We start from the raw sequence: 12653 nt of genomic DNA on the forward strand, positions 1-12653 counted from the left end.
GCAAATGACAATCTGAAGGAGGAAGATTTACATTCAGCAAAAGGACTGGACTGGGAAGATTAAGGTTAGTGCTGGTCCACTGGGCTAGCAATGAGGTGTATGCATGGATGGCATCTGCAGAAGGGCTTCCATTAATAATGATGATAATTATGCTTAAATCTCATCTGTCTGCTTTCATTTACAGCACCTCATGGGAGAAGGAAGGACTCAGCTGGCCTGTAAAATGGGAAGACTTGAAATTACTTTCTTGTGGTGACATAGCCTGTCACCAGCTGGAAAAAAACTCTGTCCCCTGTCCACTAGGCTGTGTGTGGTGCTTCTTGTAGCATAAGGTGGTCATACTGGTCCATCCACACGAGTGATGTCTGGCAGGATGGACTATCCTGCACCGAAGAACCACATCAATCAGCTTGTGAAGAGCATCAGCTTTTACAGTGCTTCGAGCCCGGCCAGGAAAGGTGGCAAGCACCTAGACCTTGATGCTGGCAGGCGCTAGCAACACTTCAGCCTAGAAAACAAGCATGATGGAAATGCAGCCCTGGTCGTGGGAGAGGAGGTCATTGTAAATGGGATGGATATGTGAAGAAGTGCTCTGCTTCATGTGCATGAGTGGAAATAACCTCAGAGAAAGAGCTCAATAATGGTTCAGCATGTTCCACCTGGGCTGCCTCTGGGTACTGCAGTGGCCATCTCTCACTGCTGGAGATGCGTGGTTAGGGTATATTCTCCCAGAAAAGCATCTGCAGTGCGGTAAAACCAGCAGGGATCTCTTCCACAGTGAGAATCCAAACTGCTCTAAGTCAAGTCTGAGATGCACAAACTGTTCCTGTGCTGACAAGCAGAAGGGATCACTGCTCAAGCTGTCCTCAAAGTGAAAAGGTGACAACTCCTTACAGGGACAACTCCTTACGGTGACAGCCATGGGCACACACTAATCCTGTCCTGTCCCCCTGAGATCAGAGTTGACACTTGTTCATTTCCCAGTACACTTCCAAGAGCAGAGAGACATCAGTGCTAGCAGATTAGTTTTTGCTTGTTCAGTTTTCATGGCAAAGAGGACAGGGCAAGGGCAAGTGCCCCATTCTTATCACACCTCCTTTTAAATAAGGTGGTGCTCTGTATTTCTACAGCCCGCACAAGATTCGAGTCTACCTGCAAAGGCAGCCCAGCTGTTCCTATTTGGGATTATTACTGGTATTTGAAGGATTGTGAATTTGAGATGTAAATCTGCATCTTTTCTATAAGATGCATGTCAAATTTCAGGGCTTAGTTAACAGCACTGTCTGCAGCCTCACACCACCTTTTGTCCTGGTGGCTTAGGGGGAGGCTTTGAAACACTGACCACCTTTTGCACTTCAAAGTCTCCACTTACACCTATGTATCCAAACACTGAAAGGCTTACTAATTACCTTAAAAACCCCACACCCTAAATATTTTGACTGCTATGTCATATATGGCCCTTGCTTGGCGGGATGGCATTTGAGTTACAAAGTTTTCTCTCTATTGTAGTACATTTTTTTTTTTTACCTCATCTGTCTTTGAATATGTCTCCATAGCTTTGCAATTCCAGTATTGGTGCAGAATAAAACAAGCCATGTCTCCATCTGGTGTAAACAGTGAGTGAAGCAGGTTTAATGCATCTGTTTATGCCACTGGTAAATTTGGCCCTTATTGGTTTTAAAATACACTCTATACGGAGAAAGGATTTGAAAATTAGGTGCCAACTGCATTTTAATCTGAACATCAAACCTGGGCTAATCCAGCACATCCTTTTAAGATTACTGGCAATTCTTTTGTCATTTCCCTTGAGTGGAGTTCCATTTCCTCAATATTTGGGATTTGCCAGCAGGTCCTAAAGGGCAGGTTAATAGGTTTGTTGTGAGGCATTAAGAAAAGAGTGCAATGTTGGCTCTATATAGGTACTAAACAGGGTGCAACTTTATTTACAGTGTAAAGTGCATCACACAGAAGTCGTTTAAAACACACAACAAGCAGTGACATAAATGACAATACAGTACTGTTGGGGGGGAAAAATGTTCCAGCAAGTATCAAAACATCATCAACAGCACTAATATAACAGCCTCTAGTTTCAGCTACTCTTTTCTACCACCACATCCCCATACGAAACTGGTTACTTTCAACTGGGTTGATCCCAGGTCTCCATGTACTAATCACTAGTGTGAAGCCAGAGTGCTAAAAGGCATCACACAGCCCTAAAGTCTCCAGCAGTGTCCCACCAGCTCTAAGGATTGTCCTCACCACCACTGTTCTGCTCTGGAGGTCGCCAGGGCAGAATCAGGGCACACACCAGAGCAGCACACTGGAGAAAGGACCAAAGCATGAGAGTGACATCTAAATAAAGATCTGCTTTTCTCACCCGTGCACTCTTTCCCATGAGAAGTCCTGTGTTGCTCACTGCAGCGTCCATTCGTATGCTGGTAAGGCAGCAAGGAGGTCAAGGAACAAAGTGCCTACAAATGGTGGTGACTGTGGGTTGAAATGCAGACATTTTGTACTGAACACTAACTTCAGTCAAAGCTGTAAACGTTGATGGCTGTGGAGCTGGGAGACAGAAGATTGTTGCTACGTGCTAGCAGACTCCATTACAAAAAGAAGTTTGCGGGAGCTGAAACGACAACTCTTCAGCTGGTTTCAACTCCCACTGGGAAGAAATCTACATTCACATTAATTTGATCCCCTAATGACTCCTATTTTTTATCTACCTGTTTTTCTTTTAATTGGCTGAAAGCTTTTACTGGCTTACAATTTTGCTTCTTTCTTTCTTCCCCATTTCTGGTTTTGGGCTAACAGCCATCAGTTATGTGTCAGTATTTACTAGTGCCCTATCACTGTAACTGTGAGCTCATTTCGGCATCGTATCACTTTCCTGTGTCCAGGCTCATGCATTCATAAAAGGAAGGTAAATCTATTAAGGGCAGGGGGGCGAGGGGCAGGTTGTACACACTCTTAATCCAGAGGGTAACTAAGCAGGAATGCTACAGAAGGTAAAATTTGTTTCTTCTTCTTTCCCAGTGCTGACTGCAAGTCACGTTTTTCTATTATTACTGGGAAAAAATGAAGCTTCTGATCAAGAGCTTTCAGATTCTCACTCTAACATCTTTCATAGATCAGACTTTTTGCTAAGTGACAACTACCAAAGATTTGACTTCAAAAAATGCATGTGATTTCCAGCTTCTAATTCCACCAACCTGCTTAAACATAGGTAAATCTTAGCATCTCAGTTCATTAGAGCATGACTCAACAATGGCATTCAGGTGTGTGTTATCCTCAGATGCAATGGGCTCAACAGTGTGAGAAAGAGAAATCTGACAGTGTGTGTGCTCTCAGTATTTCTCGCATTTCTGCCTGTGTGTGTACTCAAGAGAGGCCTTTTCCAGTTCTCTGAGGGTTCTGCATAACGCAAGTACAAACCTTTCTGTAAGCAAATAGCAAAGTTTCACTTGTAAACACAACAGGTGTCTTCTATCTCCATCCTAGGGACAGTCAAACTTTGGGACCCCAAACCCCATGTATTCACCCAGGAGACAGCTGCTAAAACATGTATGTAGTAATTTACACAGGAAAGGGATGGCAGTTACAGGCAGGTGGTGAGTCCCATGGCAAGTGGGAAGCACAAGTTTCAGTGGTCTGTCTTCTTCCCACTGCTGGATCCTGGATTATCCAGCTTCAGAGTTACACCTGAACGGCCTGTAAGCCAAAACGCCTCAAAGGCTCTCATTGGCTAGACTTGGTCCATCTTTCTCTGAATGACATGATGTTCTCTCATCTCTTTTAAATTTTTGACCATCTGACCAATAAATCTCTGGTAAAATTCATGCCGATGCCTTCCATTACGTCACTCTCCTATTATGTTAATGACACATAATATACATTACAGAATCTTCTTCTTATGCCCACCAGAAACTGTGGTTACAACATGGATTTATCACATATACTTCTAATTTACATCAACATGAGTTCAGAAACAGGCCCAATGCAAAGCTTAGCGGCTCAGTTAGCCTTGCATAACTATTCTTTACTGTTGAGTTGCTGGACAGCAATATGCTTTGGCAGATGGTAAGCAGAATTGCCACATTCTGTTTAATCATGGTTGGCAGTGTAGTATGGTTTAATTAGCTTACTGTATATAAGAAATGGGAGCGACTTCACCGTACACAACCATTTTCTCAATGGGCAGTAGGAATCTTTACATTTGTATGTGTGTACGGTGTGTGTGTGTAGCAGCATATATTTGATAATACTTTTGTAAATGAAAAATACAGAGGATTTCTTTAAAAATGGAAAGGTATAGCAAAAATGTATCACAAAATAAAATACAAACCAAGGGAGCCGGGGGGAAGGGAAGCAATGGATTTGATTTACAATGCATTAGATTCCGAGCTCTGGTGCCTAGGCTGAAGTAAGATGTCTGAATGTAGAACTGCTGCTCTGGTGTTAAAAGGGATAGAATCCAGCCTTCCGTTTCCTGTGTAAAAAAACCAAACAAAGTAAAATCGGTGCTGTACTGAACATATAAAACAAGATCAATAGTGAGGCACAAGAGGATGGTTTCTGAAAATGCCAGGGATCAGTGCCACAGCTCGAGATGGCATACTAAGAGATGAAGAGGGTGGGCATGTGGAATAGGGGTATCTAGCATTTAATGTAAATCATGACTCATCACAGAGCGGCTAATCTTGTTCTGGATGCTGATAAAAGCTTTTGGCTCTTCCACCTTCCCCTTATAAATCACACCTAGTTAACCTGCAACAGCGAATTTCTGTATCATGGCATTTACCTCTGTTCTGCCTGTACTGTTTTTCGGTCCTTAGCACAGTATTGCACTCTGTAAAGAGTACACCTGCAGCTGAGGCCAAAGCTTAATAAAATACAAAACAGATCTCTGTGCTTCTTCCCATCCTTTCCCCTCCACCCCCAAAGTTCTGTGTGGGAAACTTCCTCTAAAACAGCTCCTGAAGGGACGAGCTGCTACATCACAAGCCTGTAGGCCTAATGATTCACCTCTCAGATTTCACAATGCTGCACAGAGCTGTGGACTTGGACAGAAAAAAGAAAACAAAACAAGACAAAACAAACACAAAACGAAACAAAACCCAACCAAAACCCAAGAAGAGTCCATCTTGGTAATCGCCTGAAACTTTGCTTTAGAGATAAACTCCATCATTTTTGGCTGCTAAATCCACTGGATTTGGGCTTCTCTGATTCATGTCCTACACGGAAATACTACCAGACTTCAGACATGTAGCTCTCAGTCTAAAGCTGGATACTGTTCATTGGGAGTATATTTAAGTTGCTTCACTTTGGTATATATAATCACAGCTGACAAATGAAAACTATTTCTCTTGGACAACATAATTTCTCAAACAAGCATATTTTGTGTAGCTTTAAGATAAATATATATCAGAGAGACAGGGATGAATGTCTGTTGCTACCTGTCCAGAAAGAGGAACCGAAAAAATGTACAATGTCAGAGGGTTTGTCTGTATCCCAAAGGAAAATATATTCAGCTGTTATTTATTTAACTCTCCAGGATAATGAACTGATGTGTTTGGTAGCAGCCTGTGAGTTGAGGTATAATTATTTTTGATAGCATGTGTTTCATGGCCCTGTTAATATTCTATACAGGGAACAGTACTCACGCTGCATGTTTTGTTATTATATCTGATTCCTGACCATAACATTATCATTTGACCTGCCTTCCCCCTTTGAGGTTGTAAATGGCCTTTAAAGACTGCGTGAAATAAAACAGCTTTCCAAAGAATAACTGAGTCCTGTTCAGACTGCCCTTGAGGCCAAACAGACTTCACAAGCTAACTTTAAGAAACCAAAGCTACAATTAAGGCTGGTAAATGCTGCCTCACGTGGTGATGGGGCTCGCTGATTTGAAAACCTAGTCCACTGCTGGCCCCATTAGACATGAATCAGCAAACCAAAACACCAGCACTGGAAAAACTCTCTGAAAGAGAGCACTTGTGAACCAGGTTTGAGCCCAGTCCTTGGGGCTCTTCATACAGGGACTGCCCTGCCAGCTGATGTGAACTTGGGCTTGACTCAGAGGCATAGTGTTGTACTCTAAATGATTACGGCACTTGGCACCAGGTTTAACAAGAGCTATTTTCTACAATATCAGTTACATGGCCCTAGTCTTGAATCTGAACCCGGCTGAGGTATATATGTAGTTCGAAATGAAGAGCTGTACAGCAGAGGTGATCCAAATTTTCTAAAGAACATTCTGTATTGCATTGCAACAAACATTTCCATTTATACCATTAAAAATAAGCCTGTCTGCTTAAATGTGGATGTACCATTTCCTGAGTTTTCTAGAAGTCTGGCAATCATTTTGCAGAGAACTCTCTAAGGTCTTTCCGGATTGCCCATAAATCAAGAGCCATCCAATGACCACTGATTTGCAGGATATAGAGGTGCTCAAAATGTGAAAACTAAATTGCACATTCTTTGGATTCAGAGTTCAGAAGGGTATGATTCAGCCTAGCTATGGGACAGTGCTTAGCAACACTTACCTAGAGCAGTCATGTCCAGTCCATGAGGAGGGACAATAGCACCGATTTGGTCGTATGCACCTCCCACCATTTAAGCAAGGCAACTGGCAAATAGCTGCATAAAAATACACACACACAGAGTTGCATTAATGAGCACACTCACAAAAAGCTGATTAAGGAACAGGGCACTGAAGATCCAGCCTGCCTGTATCAAGCACCAGCTGTGAGTCTGTTGTAGAAGGCAGTTTGCTCTGGAAAAGGCAGCCTGAGAAGCACACCTCTGCTGAATGTGATTTGACCCTCTCTACTAATTTGGCTACCTGCTGCAGCATATGAGCTGCACTAAACCGCCAGTTTATTAGTGTATGTTGCCTTAAAAATTCTGTTCTTTTTGCCTCAAGTTGTGGCAAGAAAAAGAATGCAAGTGGAAGCTGGTGGAGGAAATAGAAAAGTCAGAAGATCAACAGGAAAATAGGCCTTATTTCTAGGAAGGAAACATTAGTGTTTATTTGACAGAAATGTGATGGCTAAACAGTAGCCAGGACAAGCAGACACCAGACATGGTAAAAAAGTATAGAAAGACGCAGCATAAACAGAGCAAGTCAAGGGTCAGAAAACCATTTACAGATCGACAGCAGGTATGGAGTAAGACTTCACACAATGGCATTTGTATGGAGACAGGGAAAGGGAGCAGAAAATGACAGCGAGTTACTCAAAAACACTGGATAGCCATAAGAGGTGGGATGAGGTGTTAGAGGCCATTTGAGTTAGAGAACATACACCAGCCTGCCTGATAGGGTTGTGCTGGGCCAGCTGTGAAATGGCTGCACTCGCTTTTGTGTGACAGCCGAACCCAAGGACGTCAAGTAACTAAACAAAAGTCAAATCTTCAAGTGTTCCTATCAATTTTGAGGCTGAAGATAAAGCCTCATACAATTCACAGAACAGATTCAGAGGTTCACTTAATGAGGTCCTTCAAACAGACATTTATGACGCAGAAAAGCTGAAAGACATGTAGTCTTTTAAACAGATAATGCCATATCTAGAGGACAGACATAAAGACACCAATGAGGACAAATGCTGGGTAATATTCTTGCAAGGAACATGCATCAGAAAACACTGATTAAAATGGAATTACAGGAAATGAAAATGAGTAATCACCGGAATGTGAAAGAGATTAAAACAGACTACTCTGATTCCTCTGGGCCAAATACAAACAAACAAAGGCACAAGGTTATAGAGATGGACCATCCATCTGCAATTAAGCGCACCAAGTTTGTCATGTTGAAAATGACTTCTGATTCTGGGATGAAGTGTATGAATGAAACACCTTTAGCTCTCACTTTATGCACTCAATTATTTCTGTGAGACTAGCAGTTAATCCAAATATTTCTCATTTCACTTCACTCTGTCATGGCGAAAGGTGAAGACCAGTAAGTAAAATGAGAAATGGTTTAATAACTTCATAAGCAGTGGTTATGAACTTTTATGAATGGGCTTTGGCACAGATGCAGTTGCTAAGCAAAATTTTTTCTCTAGCTTCCAAAAAGCAAGTTGGCCTGAATAGATTTGAATTGCTTGCCCAGAAGTAAAAAAAGCCAACTACCCTCCTCAACCACCTATGCTTTTATACCTGCAAAACTGTGAAATATGAGAGGAAATGATGCATTATGTGCTAGGCAAGTGTCCCTTCAAAAGACAGTAGTTCAGAGTTAAAATGTTCACTCTGGAATTTCAATCTGCTGAAGAATGGTTGGGTTTGCAGTGTGTCACACAGCTTACCCACCAGACTCACTATTCTCATCAGTTGAACAAATAATATGAACATCCATTAACAAAAGCACAAACTCCTACTCCAGTTCACACAATCAGCCTCTCCAAGTCTTGCAGGAAGGTAATACCAGGCTTTCACGTTAAGGCCCTGTTGACAACCACTTAAGGTGCATCTGGACAATAAAAATACAGTAAACAAACTGTAAAATAATTAAAAAAGCAGTTAACATTCATTAGTGATTAAGATTTAATAATGATTGGAAAACAGTTCAGTTATCACTCAATTGCTGTTTTATTGGCTGTTTCCACAGGGACAAGTCTTTCAAAAACTGACATTTGTTTAGTCTTGATGCAGAACCATGTGCCCTAAATTTGGTTCAAATATTATCCCTAATTGCAAATGAGCCTCATCTCACACAAGCTGACTTGCCAGGACACAGATCTGGAGCCTAGGATCACTCCACTCACTGTTCTTGTGTGTGACATGCTCCTCAACCTTGGTAAGCTGCAAGTAAGAGATCTAGCAAAATGCAGCATGCGTTAAATTTTTTCAGAGGACTTAGATGATTCCTAATGTAAGGTACCCATGTACCATGTACATGAGTAGCATGTATTCATTAAACTCAACCATTCTTAAACAAATCCTTGCTTTGCTCTGCCCCCTTGCCTTGCTCAGAACTCAAGCAGTAAGTGGGAAACCCCTAAACCAGACAGTTATGTGGTGAAAAACCTCTGTAGTACCTGCACCTTGATTGTGAGTTTAATAGTGAGCTGCATGTGCTGAAAAAGCAAATGAAATTCTAACTCTTCTTGGAATGGACAGTCTAGTTTTATTCTTCTCTTTGGAAATCCTGTATCCTCTCTACTGCTTTTTGCAGAGAGCACTCTTGTGAATGCTGTCTGTCCTTTCTGGGAGAAAACTTTCTTGAGGATTTTAAAGATTCATCAGAGACTACTCTGCAAATAGTTAGCAGCTGGGGAGAGCAAATCCTCTAGGAATATTATCGCAGGCCTGTGTTTTCCTGTAGAAAGCTTAGTAGTCCTAGGCATTGATAGCAGAGTCACAAAATGCGAGAAAAAAAATGCAAGTGGAAGGAGTTTTACCCGTATGGCAGCGTGATCCAGTCCATCCAGGGGGGCAGTCACACTGGTAAGGGGCCACACAGCGACCACCATTGAGACACGGCAGAATGCATATTGCTAAGGAGAGGAGAAAAGAACCAGTGAAAAGAATTGTCTTCCATGAAAGCAAAGAATAAAGTGTGCAAGCAAAGAGCTTATGTTTAATTAGAAACTCTACTACCCCTTGAACTGTCTGCATGCAGTATCAGCATAGTTGAGTAGGATCTACCCACAAGGCACGAACACCAAATACAAGGGGCATAGCAGCCAGAAACAAGGAGGAATGATGACAAATGGGTGGGCTGGAACAATTGCCAGAATCTTTCAGGTGTCTGTAGACTCTGTGCTCACTAGAAATGAGCAGGTTTGATTGCTTGTTTCTCATGTGAAGGAATAGAGAACTTCCATGGAGCTCACAGGACTAATCCATAGCATCAAGAATTACATGTCTGTATCATTAAACTAGTAGAGCTCTGCATGTTTTTCAGAGTAGTCAGGCCTCTCTTAAGAAGATGGATCTATCCTGCTATCTGTGAAATGTAGTGTGAACTACAAGGTGACTGAATTCTGTCAGAGCTCTGTGGCCTCACTTGTGGTCTGATCCTGAGTGATCAGTGCTCAAAGCTGGCACTCAAAAATCCCTTTGTCTTCCAGAATAGGCCCTCAGCTCCAAAGTCTAAACCTATCTTTTCTGTTCACTGATGCACCTTGCTTGGCAAGCAATGCTGCAAAACTGAGGCAGCACTAACCAGCTGGGAGAATCAATTTTCCTTTTCCTCACTACCTATGCCAAGATAATGAAATAAAAAAAAAAAAAAAGAGAGAGCTAGTGCCTGCATCTGCAGGAAGTGTGATCTGGCTAGTCAGCTGCCTGTTCATTTTCCTCATGCAGGAAAACACGGTCTGAACTGGGAAGACAGATCAAAAGGACTGGAGGCGTAAAATTTGTCCTCTGGTCCTGAACAATGCATTGAATATCATTACTAATGGTAAGGTAAGGAAATCAATTGTGGCATACCAAACACAAATTCTGCCAGACACAGGGCTCAGGCCTCTTCTGCTGAAACTGTGAAACACACAGGGCTGAGTTTGCATGTCTGGCTACGGTGGTGCTGACAGACAAAGGGACAGCAAAAGGGGTGCTGTGTGAATGTACCACAGAGCTGGAGTTTCTGTAAATGCAGAAGGACAAAACTTGCTGAACCTCTTCTCCTCATTCGGTATCCACAGCTAATTTGTCCCATGTGGAACTGATGCTGCCATGGAGAAGACTTGAAAGCTGCAGATGTGGTACCTCTACCTAGCAAAATGCTTGAAGCACATTCCTTTCCATGACTACAAAAGGAGGTGCTACATATTTTTGTAGGTCTCCAAGTACACTCAGAGCCGGAGCCAGTGACACCACCTCAGCTGCAGGTGTTCTTGGACGCGCTACAGATTTACGTCAGGGCCATACTGAGTACTAAATACAGCAAGGGTACTTTCCTTTCCTACCCACATATATCCATGCCTAACTATGTGTACAGTAATAGGGCTTCATATGCAGCAGCTACACCAGCATGAAAGAGCTAGCCCTCCCAAATTCGTTGTGCTAGGATCATCACAAAAGAAAAAAAAAGGGAAACGTGGCACAAAGTGGCATCCCCCATGTCACTCACGGAATCTCTGACAAACCCAAGTCAGATTTGGCTCTTTTCAACCACAGCAGATCCAGTTCTCTAACTATTCAGTGTTCCAGGCCAGGAAAAGCCAGACTGGAAATTGTGGGGCATACAGAGATCAGGAAGGATAGCATGGAAAAGGTGACACAGCCATGTTGTTTGAACATGAATTGATCAGGTTCATAATCCCAGACTCGATAAAAAAGGAAACCAAGAAACACAGGCAGCCACCAGCAGAACACTCACATATCTTGTGTTCTAACCTCTGTTTTCTCCACCATACTGTTATGTATGGCTATTGGAAACAGACTTTGGAGAACTGAAGCAAGCTATTATTCAACCATAGTAAAAGAGCACCCACAAACAAAATCATATCAATTAAAAAAGTGTGTGTTTTGGTTTGGAGATGTCAGAGGATGGTCATTTGTCTAAAAACAAGCAATCAGTTAGTCCTTCCTGTTGTTTCTAATTTGTCAAACACAATAAAGATTTTTATATTTTTGGCTCTTATGCCTTTAATTTTCCCATGCAGTTCACTGCAGTAAATTCACTTGTCTTACCTACAACAGCCTTAAAATTACACTTAGGGATGTTATACATACGCTCTTCACAGAGACGACCCATCCAGCCGTCTGGACATGAGCAAGCATTTGGTCGCTCACAGATCCCACCATTCTGACACGGGAACCGACAGACAGCTGAAAACAACACAATTCCGTTACAAACTCAAGACGGTTAATTGGAAGCTTAGTAATTCAGCATCTTCACAGATCTTTGTAGCTGTAAAATCTAGAGAAGACTAAACATATGCAGTGAAGTTCAGGAACATCACTTGACTTTGATTTCAAGGGCTACACCATTTTCTGACTCTGTGTGTCTGACTAGGTACTGTGAGCAAGAGTGTGTGAACTGTTGATCAAAAACTGTTCATAGCAAGAATGAAAACTTAGAAGTTTTTAGCATAGTTGTTTAAATTATCTGGACAATGTTTTAAGGCTGATGCTATGCTTTATCTGCTTTTCCCCACTAATTTTTTTGTAAAACAAAACAGAAAACCCCACCTCAAACAAAAACTATTACATTTTTGTTTATTTTTCTTCTTTTCCTCTTCTAAATTAACTCTACAATAAAATCAAGTTTTCTTCTAACCTTGGTATGAAAAACCAAGATAATGCCTTCTGGCATAATACAGGTTTTGTTGAAAGTACGATTAAACATTGTGGTAGAACAAGCAGTTTTTATTGCGCTATTATCCAGTGTAATGAGGAGTGACTGACAAGGGTGCAGCAGTGGCACAACGAAGTGTTTACCTGTGGAACCCAAAGTGTGCTTATAAACCTCACTTAGCATTCACACTGACTGGTGCTTTGTGGCTTGCACAACTGTTAATAAGCATTGGATCATAAAAGTGAGGGATCTGAAGTGGACTTTTATCATGCCAGCCCAATATGTTGTCTGCCTGTGCAGGCTTTGGACTTTATCATAATTTCTATGACATTGTATCATATCTTGGCTAATACATCCAGGGATACCAGGACTACTTCTCAGAATCAGGTGGCAAGATAAGCACAAACAT

The 12653-nt window shown here is 41.9% G+C and overlaps 1 protein-coding gene across 1 annotated transcript in view; it reads right to left on the bottom strand.

Moving 5' to 3' along the window:
• Positions 1–1746: 1746 nt before the first annotated feature.
• Positions 1747–12653, bottom strand: part of SVEP1 (sushi, von Willebrand factor type A, EGF and pentraxin domain containing 1) — a gene marked incomplete at its 5' end in the record, with an annotated part of 136995 nt that continues 126088 nt past the window's right edge. The window contains 4 exons of the mRNA XM_082075065.1: positions 1747–4486; positions 6543–6636; positions 9399–9494; positions 11680–11775. Coding sequence (XP_081931191.1) covers positions 4456–4486; positions 6543–6636; positions 9399–9494; positions 11680–11775 — 317 coding nt within the window. The 3' untranslated portion in view covers positions 1747–4455. The remainder of the gene's footprint in view (positions 4487–6542; positions 6637–9398; positions 9495–11679; positions 11776–12653) is intronic.

This window comes from Streptopelia decaocto (assembly GCF_964273445.1).
Source record: "Streptopelia decaocto genome assembly, chromosome: Z".
NCBI lineage: Eukaryota > Metazoa > Chordata > Aves > Columbiformes > Columbidae > Streptopelia > Streptopelia decaocto.